The sequence below is a fragment of the Dromaius novaehollandiae genome, chromosome 15 (genome assembly GCF_036370855.1).
Source record: "Dromaius novaehollandiae isolate bDroNov1 chromosome 15, bDroNov1.hap1, whole genome shotgun sequence".
In the NCBI taxonomy this organism is placed as follows: Eukaryota; Metazoa; Chordata; class Aves; order Casuariiformes; family Dromaiidae; genus Dromaius; species Dromaius novaehollandiae.
Genome location: NC_088112.1, coordinates 1,830,980 through 1,848,914, shown reverse-complemented (window position 1 = coordinate 1,848,914; position 17,935 = coordinate 1,830,980). Strand labels below are relative to the sequence as shown.

The window sequence follows — 17,935 nt, the reverse complement described above, 5'->3', positions numbered from 1 at the left end:
TAATTGCAAGATTTTCTTTTTGACAACCACAGTTATTCTCTCTGGGTGAGTGTTTCCGGGTTTGGCTCCAATATCTGTAAAGATGAAACTGTACAGAGTATAAAACCTACACACCAACTGCAGACTGGCTGCATGCTTTACATAAAGCAATCATTAATTTCTCACCATGGGAAAATATTGAAAAGGTTAATAGACTGCTGGTCAAACCATAGGGATGAAACACTTTTCAATAACAACCCAGCAGGTCAGAAGTTATTGCACTGCAACATAACGATGGTAACTTACTATAATGCTCTAGAAAGACATCACTGGATTGTCACAGTCCAGAAAGTGCAAAATTCAGCATAGTGTAGAACAAGTATTATTGAGAGACTGCAGTTTTCAGACAACTAAAATATACCCATGTTAGTAAGCAAAGCATATTATTGTAATGATCTAGCTCCAAAAACTTTGCCTAGGCATGAAATCAATAAAGTTGCAAATATCTATAATTGCCATAAAGTAACCTATTGATTTCCAGGCTAATCTCTTTTTATTTTTTCCTGCAATATTAGCTTTAGCATTAAAAATGTAAAACCGTGTGTGTCATACCCTAGTGCTCTGTGACAGCAGGCAGTTTTAGATCTCTAAGAGAAAAAGGCAATACTGTTTAGCATATGCTGCAAAAAAGAAGTGAATAGCTAACAACAGACACATATACTGAACTTACCAAATGGACCCTGAAAGCCCCAGTATTTACCTAGAAGCAAAACGCATTGCACAGATTAAAATTCCTTAGAGACAGGTTTTGTAGTTGCATGTCAGTAAACCCGAAAGGGAATACAAGGAATCTGAGCTTTCCAGTTTGAATCTCCTCTTAAGTATAGATTTGCCTAGACCACTGGTCATTATCAGTGTAGCCTCACCTCATTAGGAGTAATGGAGTCATTTTTAAGTACGATCAAGTTTTGTGCACTCTGCCCACTCTGTCCTGTCAGATGCCTCTCAGTCATCACTGCAGAGGGACCAGTTCCTGTTGGGCCACAAGTATTGTAAAACATAAAAGTGTCACTTCCTGATCCTGCAGTTAGGCATGCCTTATAGCAGTAGGTCTTAGTGAGAGACCCATTGCCCCTCACTTCAATGAAATGGGGCTGCACTTTTAAACCATGGGGCAACCTAGTATCGATGTTGTTGTTGGCCTGTTTGTACATTTCAGCAGGACACCGTTCTCTGACCCCACAGAAACCTGCACAGCAGGAGTCCCCATACAGACTATATCTGTAGCACTTGATAATAGTAAGCCCAATAATTGTGAAAAGGAAAACGAAGGAGATGGCGCTTAAAGCAATAATGAGATAAAGAGTGATTTCCGAGTAATTCCTTGTACTTTTAATGTGCCTTCTTGTGTCAGGGATGATTTTGGAAACTCTGTCTACCACGGCAACCATGATGGCCACTGATGAAGACATTGCTGGTTCTCCGTTGTCTCTCACCTCCACTGTCAGGTTGAAGGTAGGTGTGCTCTCCTCCCCCAGTTTGCGAGTAGTCCTAATCTCCCCACTATGGAGCTCCACTCTGAATAGATCGGAATCTGAGGTTTGTACCAGGTGGTAGAACAACCAGGCATTTTGTCCTGAGTCCCCATCAATGGCTATAACTTTGGTTACCAAATATCCTGCATTTGCTGAGCGTGGGATCATCTCCAGAGCTGCTGAAGTGTTGGTTGAGGTAGGATACAGAATCTGTGGAGCATGGTCATTCTCATCTGTGACATAAATGTGGACGGTGACAGTGCTGCTCAGTGGTGGGATCCCAGCATCCTGAGCCTGGACAACCACTTGAAACTCCCTTAGTGTCTCATAGTCAAAGGAGTTGACAGCATACATGTTGCCATTATCAGATTTAATGGAGACATAGGAGGTGACAGGTAGCCCTTCAATATCCCCATCCAGTAGAGAATAGGATACATAGGCATTTTCGGCGACATCCGGGTCGGTGGCTTTGACAGTGCATAGCAAGACCCCGAGGGGGTTGTTCTCAGGTATGTAAACTGAGTATGCAGGTTCCTCAAAGCGTGGGGGATTGTCATTGATATCAGAGATCTCCACATGGATCACCTTCTGGGAAGAGAGAGGGGGGCTCCCAGAGTCGGTAGCTGTAACTGTGATGTTGTATGATGTTGCCTTCTCACGGTCCAGATTGCCCTGAGTGATCAGGGTGTAGGAGTTCTTGAAGGAGTTGAGTGTGAAGGGGAGGCCGGGGGGGATACGCAGACTCACCTTCTTGTTCAATCCTGAGTCCTGGTCAGTGACACTCATCAGGGCCACCACAGTTCCCACCTTTGCATCCTCTGGCACTGGACTGTACAGGGAAGTCAGGACCACCTCAGGAACGTTATCATTGGCATCCACAATGTTGACCAACACTTTGCAGTGCCCAGCCATGGAGACAGGGCCCTGGTCAGTGGCTTGCACATAGATCTCATAGGAGGATGCCTCTTCATAGTCCAAGGTACCATTAACACGCACCTCCCCCGAGTGTGGGTCCACACTGAAAAGCTGTCTCACCTTCTGTGGGGTGTAGCTGCCAAAGGAGTAGATCACATCCCCATTGGAGCCCTCATCAGGGTCTGAGGCATTGAGTTTGACCACTAGCGTGCCAGGTGGAGCATTCTCCAGGAGGCTCACAGTGTAGGTGGAGCGGTCGAAGGCAGGTGGGTTGTCATTGGTGTCCACAACCCGTACAGAGATCTGGGCTGTGCCAGACTTGGGGGGGTCCCCACCATCCACAGCAGTGAGCACCAGCTGCTGCAGGGCACTCTGTTCTCGGTCCAGCGGCTGCTGCAGCACTAGCTCCAGGAGCTTGCTCCCATGCTGGAAGCCTTTGAGGTCCAGGGCAAAGTGGTGGCTGGGGCTGAGCTGGTAGCTCTGCACAGAATTGGTGCCCACGTCAGGGTCCTGGGCACTCTCTATATGGAAGCGGGCCCCGGGCACAGCAGACTCACTGATGTCCAGCCGATAGTCCTGGCGGGGGAAGCGCGGCGCATTGTCATTGATGTCCAGCACCTCCACCTCCACATTGTGCACCTCGATGGGCTGCTCGATGACCAGCTCCAGGCTGAGGAAGCAGGAGGGCCTCAGCTCACAGAGTGACTCCCGGTCCATGCGCTCCCGCACCAGCAGCACTCCGCGGTCCAGCTCCAGCTCCAGGTACTGCTGGCCGCTGCCCGAGGTGAGCCGCGCTCCCCGCGCCGCCAGCCGCCGCGGATCCACGCCCAGGTCGCTCGCCACGTTGCCCACGAAGGCGCCGAGCGGCAGCTCCTCCCGCACCGAGTAGCGGAGCTGCCCGCCGGCCGCCCGCCCGGCGCAGAGACCCAGCAGCAGGAGCAGCAGGCCCAGCGCCGCCGCCCCGCCGCGGCTCCGCCGAGCAGCCGCCGCCATGGCCGGGGGTGGGGAGCCGCCGGAGCCCGGAGCCGCCTCGCCCGGCCCTGGCCCGGCCTCACGCCCCGCCGCCGGCTCCCGGCTGCCTCATGCAAGCGGCGAGCTGCAGCCACCAGCCGCCTCCGGCCCCGCCGCCGCCGCCGCAGGCTCCGCCGCCGGCCGCACCGCCGCCCGGCCCATACTCGCCCGCTGCCCGAGACGGCGGCTCCGGCCTCTCTCCCTCCGGCGGCTCGGGGGAGGAGGAGGAGGAGGGGGAGGAAGGAGGAGGGACCGGGAGTCGCTGGATCCGCTTTCTCCTGCTCCAGCTGCTGCGCGGGAGGAGGCGGGGGAGGACGCTAAGCCGCGGCTGGCTGCGGTTCAGCACCTGGACAGGGAACAGCGACACCGAGGCCGGCTGGGGCGGGGGGCCTTCAGAGGCGAGCCCTCGTCTTCCTCCTCTTCCTCTCCGGGGCTGGGCACAACTGCCCCACGCCGCACCGAGAGCCCCTTTCCCGGTTCCCCGGAGAGAGCGAGGCCGACCCCGCTCCGCCCACTGCCCCGGCCGCACCGTCCTCACCCACGTGTTGCGCCTTCTCTCCCGGTAGTCGCCCGCTGGCGGGGGGCCGCCCCCGAGACGGCAGGGGCGCGGTAGGCTCCTGCCCGCCCACGCCGCGGGCGGCAGCCCCGGCACGGCAGCGCGGGCGGCGCGGCGCCCCGGCCCCACTCGCCTCCGCCACGGTTTCGCCGCTGAAGCGACGACGGCGCGGGGGGAGGGCTGCCAACCGCCTGCACTTCTGGGCCTGCTGCTGCAGTGCAAAAACGCATCCGCCTGGGAGGGTTAAATCAGCGCAGGGCTCCGAAAAGATGGGCCTCCAGCCAGGTCTGGTGCTTTTGCTGGTGGCGTCTCCGTGCTGCTGCAGTACGTCTGATGACCTTCCTGGAGATCTGCCCCCCTGCTCCCTCGGAGATTCATGCCTGCTGCAGCACTGTCCTCCTGCCCAGCTCCTGTGGACCCCCTCGCCACAATTCCACCTTCCTCCCCAACAGCTTCTCTCTCACACTTGCTGCAGCAGCCATGCCCCGACAGCAGCTCGACTGGGTAAATTCTGCAAGTCATACCCATGAATTATGAGTGTTTAAGGTGGGCTTCAGTTTCTCATCCAGTGCAACAAACAGGCTCAAGGTGATCAAGGGCAGTTGGAGAGAAGATGGAGCGGTGCAGTATTACCCAGTTTCCAGTTACTGCTTCTCCCTCCTCTGCCCTCATAGTGGACAACCAGCAAAAAACAGGGCTATGGAACCTATGGAACCGAACAAACTCAGCGGGGGGGGGGGGGGGGGGGGGGGGGGAGGGGCTGTGCACTGAGGCTGCTGTAAGTTTTACTATGATGCTACAAATTCTGACAATAAACTTAAACATTCATTCATACAGCATCTGAATCACCAACCTGACATGTTTAATGAGACAAATCAAAGGACATGATCCTCCAGGGGTGCAACTATGTTGTACCTATTACCTAGTGTAGAAATTGCTTCTCCACTAGGATTTTTATTTTCCTGTTGTTCTGTCCTTGCATGACCCATCAAGTCTTTCAGAATGACTGGTGAATCCTTTCTGGACTGGGCTGGTCTTCCAAGGGGGCTGGGGACCCCAATGCTCAGCTAAAGTGTCTCTCATTGTCCTTAGTGGGGCTGGACAGCCATCACCATGTGGGGTGACTTCTGAGACCATGATCTTAGGCTATAAACCCTAAATACTTTTATTCTAATGTACCTGGTGCACAAACCCCAAAGAAAAATTGCCCTAATTGCCTGGCTCAACACTGCTAAGAATGACTACTAGTCTATCAGCTTGTATCAATGGCCACTATTATCACAGCAACATGAAGAGCAGGATGACCCTATTTATTTTTTGGCTGATGAGCTGATGTACTTCTCAGCCCATTTTTGGCAGTCCAAGTAATTGCCCTTATATTTATTCACATGTGTCCAGTATCCAAGGGTCTGCAAATATTGCTGTGGAACCACCCAACACTGCTTATATTTTTTAAGTAGGACAAATGTATCCCTGTGAGAGCAAGAAGGGCAGAGAGAGGTGCCAAGCACATCTGGAAATCTGCCTGTTTCATCCAGTTGCCTAAATGGGAGCCAAACACTTTAAAAAAAAAAAAAAGGCCTTGGATCTTTGGCCAAGCACCCACCTTCAAGATCACAATATTCACAGATTCAGAGCAAAATGCCCTGAGATCCTCATGCAAAAGGCTGCTAAAAGTCCAAATTCATATTTGTTGCCATTTCGGAGTTTTGGAATGGATAGCTATAGCAATACTAATACACACGGGTTAGATGGCTGTGTATCAAAAACAACTTGCAATCATCATATAAAACACAAATCTGAAGAGATATACCCTCAGTTTTCCGGACAACCAAATAATGGCTTTGTCCAGACAGCCCACAGAGCATTTCTGCCCCACACCTCCAAAAAGTGTGTGATTACAAAGTCCTGTAACAAATGAACTGCTCATGAGTAAAAGACCAAAAGTCATAAAAACACTGTGCCAAAACAGGCAGCAGGGATGTCTAAAGGGCATTGGCAACATCTCAGGCCCTGTCTTAAGGAACATGTTTAGCAGACGTTCTCCTGGAAATGGATAATGCCCATGCTTAGACGTGGTGGAAAACCAAAACCCATCTCTCTAGGCAATGCCTTTCTCATGACTAGTGGATTTTACTCACAGTGTGTGAACAAAACACACCAATCAGACATCTAGGGGACTTTGATACCATCAAGGAATCTTCCCTTTTACTTTGCTCCTAGACCCCAATGATTTACTCCTCTGATACACACTCAGGCTCCATGCTAGCATGTACCAGCCAGCTTCCCCAGAAAAGGAAAGCTGATGAATGCTGAAAACTTGCCCCTACGCACTGTTTACATGCTACCTGGGTTCATCTCACCTCACATCCCATTTCTCTCTCTGGATAAATAGGACATCCGAAGTTTAGCAAAACATCACGGAATGTAAAATCAAGTGGAAATAACACATACTTAACTGATCCATTCTAGTATATATGTCATAATATATACATTTCCATCAAACAACATATGTCTAAATCCTACGTTCTTTGTCTTTTCATCTCCCACTTTCAGAACTGTATCATTTGACTTCTGGCCTCTTCTGAAAGGTTTATAATACCAATAAAATGGGTACTTTGATTTCCTTTTTGCAAGTTAATCTCATAGCTTGGCTGGTTACAGTAGCACCGTAACAGTTTTTTTCTGAAAATATTAGCTTTACATAATTTATGCTGACTACACACAGCTTATGAGTGAGATACTGAAACTTGTGCTGTTCTGATTAAATGTTCCCTGAGTTGGTTTAAATCTATATAAAATTCAAGGATGGACATGATTACTTTGGTTATCTTCACTAGTTTCAGTAGTAATGCTGAAGTCAGTACTGCAGACATTAGTTTTTAATTCAGGAAAAAATTCCTTTGAGAAAAGATTTCAAGATCTGGTCTCTAGTAATATTGATTTTTGTAGTGTAAGGCAAAGATTGAATCATAGGAAAATACCATTTCAGTTTTGACTGAATTGGGTTTGGGGGCTTGGGGGGGTTGTTTGTTTGTTTGTTTGTTTTCATTTTCCTTTTCCTAGAGTTTCTTTATCCAGTAATATCTTGAAAGTTGACCTGAGCACCAAATTTTGAAATGTCTTCAAAACTTGCTAAATAAAAATGTATCCTGTGGCTTCAGATCAATCCACATGAGCAAGAGGAATAGAATCTGTCCCTGCAGAAAAAAAAGAGCTGAAAAAACATACTGGGACCAAATATTCATTTGCTGATAAGCCTGCTAACCGCTGAAGTGATTGAATATTGCCTGAATGCAATAGGCTACATATGCAGGCCCACTGGCCTTTACTGACGTACAAAAATTGCATGAATTTAATTAGCTTGATTAAGGTAAATCATACAAGACCTCTAAAGTGGATACAAACATATGGGTGTAACAAAGAATACACTGATTTTATCAGTTACTACAGATGAAAAATAAGTTGTATCAGGATAAGGTACTAACACACTGGTATGTATCTATGCTAGAGGTTATAGCAATATAACTATTTCAGTATAAAAAAATGCTTACATTCCTAACTGAAACAGTTATACATATATATATGCCTGAATTAGCAGCAGTGTAATGCGATGAAAGCCTAAACAATATTTCTCTGTACATACTTCTCTCAGGAGAGATATAATTATACACAGATACAGATCTGAAGATACATAGGGGTTTGAAAATTCATCCTTTTCAAATCTCACTTGTATCAGGAATGCTTTTATTTAATATTGTTACTAGAATCACTTAAATTGCTTGAACTGAAATAAAACTGTGTTCCATTTACTTCATTGCAGACCAGTGTATAGAGTCCATCCTCTGGTTATTTATATGAGGCTCACAGCAAAAGGAGAAAGAGATTTGGGGAAAAAAAGGAAGATGTGGCTGTACAACATGTTAACTGAAGAACTCCAGGGAACTGCAACATATGAAAAGACATTTCACTTCTTTTTAAAAACTTCATCCTCAGTAAAATCACAGCCCTTAAACACGACATCCAATGACTCAATGTCATGATGTAACTCCATTCTGAGCCAATGAGCAGTCAACAACTCCAAGGATCAGGCTTTAGATTTTCACATGTAGTTTTGTCGGCATGTATTTTTTTTTTAGCAACAAAGATACTACTTGCGTACTATATAAACGTTCTTGGCTCACACAGATTCCACTTACAATTTAAAAATATGTGGGCCTACGATTTGTCTGCCTTACTTATTAATTAAATCAAGTCAAGAGGAAAGGAGAAACCATCAGTCACAGGCCAGATTACATCAACCACAGTGGAAAACAATACTCAAAACTGTAAGGGAATGACTCAAACTTGTTGTCTTTCCTATACCGTTTACCTAGTCAGGTGCTGCACTGCAGCACAATCTTCTAGCCCACAGGTACTCTTAAGCATGGAAAAAAACACCTTGATTATTTGCAAGGACACTCACATTAGTTCCTCAGTCCAGCCGCAACTCTCACATGGCTCCCTTGGGATTTCTGCATTCTTTTGCACCCTACTTACTCCAAACCATCCCCCTTCCCCAAGGAGAATATGTACAGAGCCTTAAATTGTTTCTGGTGAATTCGCATGTCTCAAGTACTATCTTACCAGTAGAATACTACTTAAAGAAGGTAAGGCAATGTAAAGACAGGATTGAAAGGGATTCACACCCTACAGTGGCTTTCTGCCTGGTAATTTTCCATCAGGCTCTGTTTAGCCCCCTGAGCTCAGAGATCCTGAAATATGTGTGAGGAGATTCAGCAGTCAGAACAGAGCCACCGAGAAACCCCTTAAACAGCAGCTGAAAAGTTTCTTTCAGCATATGGTCTGGATTTTCTCTGTATGGCACTTTTCTGAGGACACAGGATTCCCCCTCTTCCTAAAAATACTGCAAAAATCCCTCCCCAAGGTAATGTCACTTTCTTATTTCTAGATCCAGCTTCTTTGTTCCCATGCTCCAGCCATCTTCTGCACTTGAATTACTTGTTAACAAATCATCTTTTTACATGTAACTTGCATCTCCTTTGTTTAAAAGAGACAGGTACTATGCCAATTTGCTCATTTTGATTGACTCTGCTCTTTCATATCTTTCCATGAATCCATCCTTCTCATTGGTAAGAATCTATCTGGTAAGAATTTCCTTTGTATCACAGACATCTCAAGCCAGACAATTTTAAACATTGCTGTTGTGGGAACCTAGGCTGCTGAACAGCCAGACAAAATCGTGCTTGTATTTAGGTCACAATTTCTTTCCTTTTGCCCAGTAGTGTACTTACTGTTGTTTTAGAAAATGCTATGCAGAGAAAAAAAGGTGGTGGATTGGGGCATGGAGAGGTATTTGTGTGGTTAACCTGAATTCAGACAAACCACAGATGGAATCCGCATAACAGAGATGCATACAAATTACATTTTTTTGCTTCTAGTCCCTAGTGTACGTTGAATTATTTCTCACTCTCTGTCCAAAATTTAGGGCTGGATACTTCTGATTAATTTTATCTTCTGCTATATTTTTCTGATGGCTGCAAAATCCTTCCAGTAAGCATTATCTGACCATAATGTCACACTCTGTGACATTCTAAATGAGATGACATTAAAGGCTTGGACATTGCCAAAATAGCTTTCACTCCTGTAAAGTCACCGCAAAGCCTGAAGTGCTACTTTTACTGCCAAATGTTCTCTTGAAGGTTCTGGTTAGTATGTTGTGCCTCGTCACCATTACATCTCTCTCCAGAGCTGCAATCTTTGTCATTCTTCTCTGCAGGCTGTGATTCTTTAACTCAAGCCATCACCAGTGAATTTCAGCTCAGAGAATTGCATGTTGCTTTATTTATCCTATTAAATAAGACCTTCTGCTAGGCTTGGATGGTCCTATCAATCTGTAAGTCTCTAGCGATGATGCCTAAGCTCTCCTGTCATCTCCTGTCTCCTGAGCAATCCTATCATATTGGACTGACAGCTTTGAAATTGCCAAAGTTCTCTGCTTGTTCACAGTCTGGCTGTTAAATCTGTCTTTCTCTTCCTGTCTCTCTATTCTTCTTCCTAAATATTTGTTCCATATGTGTTTCTTTTTCTATTTCTAATCATAGCTTAACTTCAATTTTCCTTTCTTTAAATTATTTTTTACTTTTATTTATACAATCCTCCTTCATCTTGGTTTCCCTCCGTTTCTTCATCTCCTCTCTTTCCAGTAAATATTCCTTAAGCTTCCCTTTTTGTTCTCTGTCCTCCTTGTTCTTCTGTTTCTCAACTCTTCTCTCTTACTCTCCTATTCCTCTTGCATCTTGTACTACTAGTCCATTTGTCTACTCCATTTTCAGTTAGCTCTCCTACCTCTTCTATTTTTACTCAGGCATCCACTCAATTCCTCTCATTATGCTGCTTTCCCACATTTCTTTTCCCTCAGTATCCTAGGACTTTTATGTGTGTCCTTCTGGATGTAAAAGAAACCTACAGTCTTCCAAAATGATGCTGATAAGGACTGCTGATGTCTCCTTTTCCCTTCATTTTGTCTACACATCTCAAGTAAAGTAGGAAGCTAAGCACCAAACAATGGCACTGAACCAATGGAAACAGAGACCTAAGTATAAAAATAGATACCGAGAGATGAAAGTACAGGCAAGGAGAAATGTGAGGAACAGTCACCTTCTTTACTGAGAAAGACTGAGAGCATTTTCTTTAAAGCCTATCAGTGCCTCATTAATTAGCAAAAGAGTTCAGAGATGCACTATAAAAGGCTCCATCTATCCAAACAGCTAAGTGCTGTATATTCACTGCCCGAATTCTTAAAAACATAGTGAGTTACATCTATTAACTTTATTTCTACTCCCTGCTTACTCCGAAGTATCTTAGTAGTTAACTAGTTAAATCTGAAACTTCATAGTCTGAATCTGCAAAAGAGCTGGCAACATTCTAGGTTTTCTAGGCCTTGTGGCTACATTGTTTTAATGATGACCTTAGTTTGCCTTTGAGCACCTTGAAAGTATCATCTGTCCATGCCCCAGCTATAAACTGTGTATCTTGTGCTAGATCAGATTTTGCTTCTTGGAATGTCAATGCTTTCTCCCTCTTCCTTTGCATTTTTCATTCTTGGTCTACTGTTTATCTAACAACTTCTCTATGTTTGTTGCATCTCCTAAAAGCAGTTATTTCCATGAGTTCTCCTAATTCATGAAAGCATTTTAAAAAGTGATAAATTCAAGACATACTGAAATTAAGCTTAAGATATGCTTGTATTTAATTTATTGAGTCCTATATCTGGATAATATCATATTCAATTCAAAGCCACCAAACTGCACATACCAAATTGCAAAGATCTCCTTTTTGAGAGCTGCTCTGCTAATGCATTGGGTGACAGGATAACCACTCACAATGGATGCTTAACTCATGCTTTTGATACTCAGAGAATCTTTCATTGCAACGCTTTGTTATTGGCCTGCCTGATCAGTTCTTAACTCATCTTCAGGCTACCTAAAACATAGCAAATCTTCTGCAGAATAAATCCACCCTCCCCAAAAAAGAGAGAGACCAGACTCACCCCTCACACTTGCTACCACTCTGCTTCCTGATGTTTTAAAGAACTGTACGTCTTACAACTCTAGCTGAAACATGCATTAACCTATTGAACTGGGCTCCTACTACCAGATGCATTTTCTCTGCAAGGCAGATCTACATGCAACCTCAGTCCCATTTTGACAGCTTAAATGTTGCTGAAGTGTTTTGTGTTTATTCTCTGTACATGGATGCGTTTCAACATATTCAATATACAGCCTGCAGATACCCTAGACAGCCTGAGATACAAGTAGAGATCAAACTTGCACAATGTAGAGATGGATCAGCCAGTGGTCATAATTAAGCAGCCTTCAGATTGCTCTAAATTTCTTCAGTAGCTGAGAATCACAGTTCTGTCCTTTCTTCCTCCGTGGCACATCTCTACTCCAAGGCTGTATGGGAGGTTAGCACTGAGCTAAAAATGCCTGTTCCAAATGACCATGATATTCTAACACAGCAGCAAGTCACAACTTGCTTTTGAAGCTAAATATGTAAAGAAGCACTGAAGTGATGAAGGACAGATTTTCTGAATACAAAATCAGACCCAAAATATTACAGTACCGGTTTCCATAGAGCTGCCCTAAATGTCAGCAATTTCTCAAATTAATAGAATAAATTATAACTAAGCAGAGTTTAGCAGTGTAGGAATGATTTTCCTTTTCAGGGTTGCATTTTAGAATTAGCTACTTAATTGCTGTTTTCTTTATGTTGGAAAAAGTCAATGCCAAATTTGCAATGAAGATAAATCATTTGAGCTATGCTTTCTGAGACATAAAACTGAGCCAAATCATCATCTCTGGCTGTTATGCTCATAAATACAACTCCCATGCCTTCTGCAGCTAGAGGTTCAGCCACCATTGTGATACCTTCTCCAGTCCAGAGTAGGCAGAACTGTTTATATATCATGCAGGTTTTTGGTTGCAGAAAGGATGGACAACCCAAAGAGTTGAAAAGGTGTTGTTCTGGGCTTTCAGAGTTTGCTATGAAAAGCACAGGTTGAGTATAGTTTGCATGTAGCACATTTTCCACAGTAGAAGAGTCAGACATGTTGTGGAGGGAACCTCTGCACATTTAGTTCCACCCCATGGTCAAATAATTGAGGAAAATCTCTGTCACTGAATATGCCCAGCTTTTAGCATAGGTGGGAAGAATTTTGCCCCACAACATTGCCAACTGTCCCCCATCCTCTTGCCAGCCCTGTGACTACACTTTCAGCTGTGGGTCTTTGCCTTCAGTTCTTATATGCATACCATGGTCTTGAGTGCATGAACAGAAAATGAAAGCCTTTAAACTATTTTAAAGAGCAGCTGAGGAGAGCCATAAAAGAGGCAGCAGTAGGTTAGAGCACAGGCCCCATAAAACATACTGATTCTGTGAGGATTTTTATGACAACAGTAATGTAATGATTGCTGCTCCACTGCTTTCTCTATTTTATGTATCTGTACAGGAATGGTTGAGCAGGAAAAGTAGGGCAGGCAAATATTTTATTTTGTTTGCTAATTCTCAGCAGGCATTTCTGAGCTTAGAAGATTTTACTTCAAATCCTAATGAAAAGATCCATCAGCCCAAACTGTATTGTGTTTGGACTATTTTTAGCATGTAACCACATATACGATGGGCAAAATTCTACAACCCTAGCTTTTCCTGATATTGTCTGACTTCAGGACAAGTTTCATTGATCTCCCTACTCAGCAGAACCAGGAGCAGCATTTGACTCTGAATAACACCCTCTGGCAATGACTTCGTTGTACCTCTGTATTTCTTTTTGGGGTCCTGAAGCTCTATGGCATCCCATACCTTCTTCCTTGCCCCCGCCCCCCTTCTTGAATAGATATACCAAAACTAGTTGTTTTTTTCCTTTTACTTGTAATTTATGTTCCAGCCATTTTATGCCCTTCACTGCACCTTTACAATCTCAGTCATGTTTTCCCTTTAATAAGGTTACCAAAATGGCATAGAGAACAGAATTCTAACTATGCACTTAAAAGTAGTGCCTGATAAACTGCCAAAATACTGTCTACCAATAATGTCTATGCATAAACCCTGGAACAATTTTGCTTTCTCACTTCTTGTTAATACTGTACCAATAGCTTGAGTGCATTGCCCATAACTAATTAAAGTCTTTCCTTTCTGTAGTTTGTGTTATTTTACCTGTGCCCATGTATCACCTTCCTTTTTACATGTAAAGATTTGTCAGAAAAAAATTAAAATGGGTATGAATGAAATATGAATGTAAGTGTGTGTGTGTGTGTGTGTGTGTGTGTGTGTGTGTATGTGTGAAAGCACACAAAAACAGCAAAAAAAGGAAAAGGAGGAAGGTTATGCATTAATTGATTTTCACTGAGATGAAGAAGTGGAACAAATGACTGAAGATAAAGTATCAAGAAGATGGAGAGAAGGACTGGAGCATTAAAACACCCAGATGAGGATAACAGGAATACTGTGAAATTCAAAAACTTTTCATAATACTTATGAGGCAGTGATACAAAAATGGGGGGGGGGGGGAATCCCAAACATCCCATTCCTAAAAAGTATCAAAGGCAAGTCCCAAATCAGTCCATTGCCACTAGTGAAGAATAACCCAAAAGACACAGTAACCATTGTCCCTTGTCTTCTCTGTCACATACAGGTGATCCTGGCCAGGCCATTGGGCACATGAGCTGGTGCCTGGGAGTATGTAAGTGCGAGTGAGCAAAATCTATGAGAGAATGAGTGAGACTGGGAAACTTGCAGGATAGCATCACTATTCCCTTCCATAAGATCTTGCATTCAGTTTTGTTATACTAATTTCCTGCATATAAATTTGAGGTTTTTCTCTATGAGACAGTGTTTGTACACAAGTAGGCCAGATCCTGAGAGGGTAAGGGTTCAGTCTGAAAGGATGAGATATAGCAATGGGCAGAAGATGCTGTGAGTAACCAGGAAAGAAAGCCTGTGGAGACGCCTAAAGAAGAACAGGCAGCAGTAACTTTTGCAGCCCAGACAGGCTTTGAGAAAGGGTCAAAGGGTACAGCTGGCACCAACTATCTGCCCCAGATCTGCTTCTCTACCCACATACAGACATCAGCATCAGCTCCTTCTCCACAGAACCTGATAGCCTCTAGCACTCACTGCTGCTCTTGCTGCTGGAATACAGGACTGGATGCAGATAGCTGGATGCATTGCAAGGAACAGAGCAGGAGGGAGATGGGATGGGAGCAGCTGGCAGTGCCTCTCTGCTCACTACCTGAATGGGAACAGCAACAGAGAAAGAGGCAGCAGCCAATGGAAATATGAGAACAGCAATATCGCATATAGTATTAACAGTTTGTCAGTGTGACATGAAAAATCCTCTGTTGTACAGGCTGCAGGCCCACCTGCAGGTGTAACAGTTATCAAGTTAGTAAGAACAGCAACAGAAAGCTGCTGACTGCAGCTGCCTTGTTCAGGCCCTGTATGCCAAGGTTCAGTAATGGTGAAACAGCTTTGTTCAGATTCACCAATGCAACAAGTTCACATCTGATTTACAGTAAATGAGAGCATCTGAGACAGGATACCTAAAAGTGGCAGCAGAGAGAAGGGGAGAAAGAAGGTGTGTGTGTGTAGGGGGGGTGGGATTATAGTCCAGAAGCCCAGAGGAAGGAATGAGAAGCAGTGGGTCTCATGCAGCAACAAAAGGAGGAAAAAGTTCCCTGCAGCTACACTGAGGCTTTCAAAACATAAGGCAAGACAAAAGGGGGATGGTGACAGAAGAAACTGATAATACCAAAAAAGCTGGAAGTCAGGAAAACTGGGTCCTGTTCACTGTTACATCAAGGGCTTCATAATTTCTGGCAAGTCTCTCGCTTTGTTCCTAAAATGTCAGCTCAAATGGCTATGGTGAGGTTTAAAGCACTACTGCAAAGTATACTTGGATAGTCTCAAGGAAGAAAGCACATACAATACAATGTATAATTTATTACTTGCAATGGGTGCTAAAGGGAGAAAAAAAAATTTTTAAGCATACACTAAGCAAATCTGCTCTCAAACGTCTCTCCAAGTTTCTTAAAACTTAGGCAACACCAAATATTCATGTTTTGACTTTAGTAAGATATCAGCATTTCTTTCCTCAATATAGAAGTTGGGACTGAATAGATCAAAGTGGTTGATATAATAAAATATCCTTGTGAAAGTTTTGCTATATCCGGTGTTTAGCACTAGATAGCACTACAGTATTAATGCAGATATGCCTTATGCATTTGTAAACTAATTCTTTTCTGCTGAGGGAAAGCCCATATCAGATGCATCTGTTCATCTAACAGCAGACAACAATTCTCTGATGCTGGATATCCTGCTTGGTCTTCATCTGCTGTTCCAGAAGGGCACAGATCTCCCACAGGTTCTGTGTCGTTTTTGGCAGCCTTACAGGGTTACCTCAATAGCCCTTGTACACCTCAAATGACACATCTAGCTTTAAACAACTGAACTAAATTCAGTGTACTTCTTTCATCCTTGAACAAAGATACCAAAGTAGGACATGTGAGAATCAGAGTATTTGGAGATAATGATATCAAATGTAACCAGTAAATTCAATTCCTCATCCTAGTACTAGTCAAAACACTGTTCTCAACAACCAGACACACTTGAAATATCTCAGTATGATTCTTCTTCTCATTTAATGTTTTTTGAACTGTCCTAACTTGGAGACAGATTTCATGAACAAGTGTTTGGAATACAAACTAATACTGGCCACATAGTTTGGAAAAATGTTGTAACTTCAGGTTTTACTGCAAACAATGTCCAGCAGAAGCACCAGTGCCCCTCTTCTGGTTTTCTGTAACACACCGAACAGTGGTGGAAGGCACAGATTTTAGAGGCCATCAAGTCCATTCCACTGAGAAGAAGGCCACATTCCCCAACCATTATCAGAAAGATCAACAGAGCCAGTCTCCAGCCAACAAATTCTATTCATGAGATCAGAAAGGCAATCTGGCTTTGTGCCCTGGTAAGTGCACATAGGTATGAACAGGAGAATCCGAGTCTGATCCCCCTCCTAGGGTTTTATATATCTTAAAACAAATAGTTAAGGGGTAAAATATGTAAACACTTCTGGCAGTAGGAACTAGATCTGATCAAATGGTAAGACGAGAGGTACAAGGGCTGGGAAGGACAAAATGAAAGGAGAAAGAGCCAAATAAAAGTTTAGAAAGACAGAGAAGGACAATTAGAGACAATCCAATCTGCACTTCTACCCTTTAGGTACATAACCCTTCAACAATACCATCATGTTATCTTCATGCTGAACATACACTAGGAGTAATCTGGACATTTTATTTCCACCAAAGACTAGCAGTTCTTTTTCAGCCCTTTGTTCAAGAATTCTGGTACATAAAATCACCCACACTGGGCATGCTGCCAAATGTTAATATTGCTGAGTTATTTTTGTTTTTTTATACTGCTGCAATACAAAAACCTTTACACATTTCAGTCTTGCTAGAATCTCTCTAAAATAGTGTCTCCACTCTAGGTGCAAATATTCCCTTTGTATGTTTCTAATTATTGGATGTTTGCTTAGCAATTATCCTAAAACTCAAATCTAAGGCTATATAACCCAGATGGGTATTTCTAATACACTTTTGTACCTGGCAAAAATGTCCCATTGGAAAAGGATTCAGCAAAAAAATCTTTCAAGGTAACAATGTCAAGCTGTCCAACAATGCACAACAGAATGAGGGGATTTTGTTCGACATGATCTCACTTCTCTTCTATTTGTGATAGGAAGAAGAGACTGGAGGGAGCTCTTTGGCCTTTCAGCCCTATCTCCTAAGGTACTAGGAACCCCTTTGTATGATCCCTTTCCTACCGAACCCAGTATCCAGCTGGTAGTTTCTGAACCCCAATGGAAGGCTCCAGTTATTAGGATCTTTTTTCTCTTTCTGTTCTATATGTATCATGGCCATTTTATGCCCATTTCCAAGAAGCACTGGCCTTAAGCTTAAGCAGCTAAAGGAGTTGCTCTTAGAGAATAAAGCAGTACTTGCTGAACAGCTCAAGCCCTTCTAATGCGTACTCATATGACACATTCTTCTGTCCTCACTCACTCACATGACCCTTCCCAGCATTTCTAATAATTCAGTCCATCCTTTCTGAACACAGGTGAAAAGATCAGATCTTGCCATTCCTTGTACAATGTTGTCAATACTCCTCAAGGTCCATTAAAATTATCTTGACTGTTGCATCTTCTTACTGATGGAGATACCTTCCTGACAGTTCATAAGCAATGTTACAACCAAACGATACTTTCATGTGTTTTCCTCCCCAGGTCATGAACTCATGTCCACTCATGAGCTCCCACATATAGAATATATTTTTTTAAATTCTGCCCCATCATTGTATTCCTTCTCACCTGAATCCT

At 43.8% G+C, this 17,935-nt stretch overlaps 1 protein-coding gene across 4 annotated transcripts in view; it reads right to left on the bottom strand.

Annotated features, from left to right (window-relative positions):
• The window catches only part of LOC112993838 (protocadherin alpha-C2), a 99,745-nt gene that overhangs the window by 45,887 nt on the left and 35,923 nt on the right, over positions 1 to 17,935 (bottom strand). Inside the window, exon 1 of one of the 4 annotated variants that reach the window (XM_026117797.2) lies at positions 906 to 3,422. The exons of the other annotated variants lie outside the window; for them this stretch is intronic. Coding sequence (XP_025973582.2) covers positions 906 to 3,422 — 2,517 coding nt within the window. Of the gene's footprint in view, positions 1 to 905; positions 3,423 to 17,935 lie in introns of those variants that run through there. 4 annotated transcript variants of the gene reach the window in all.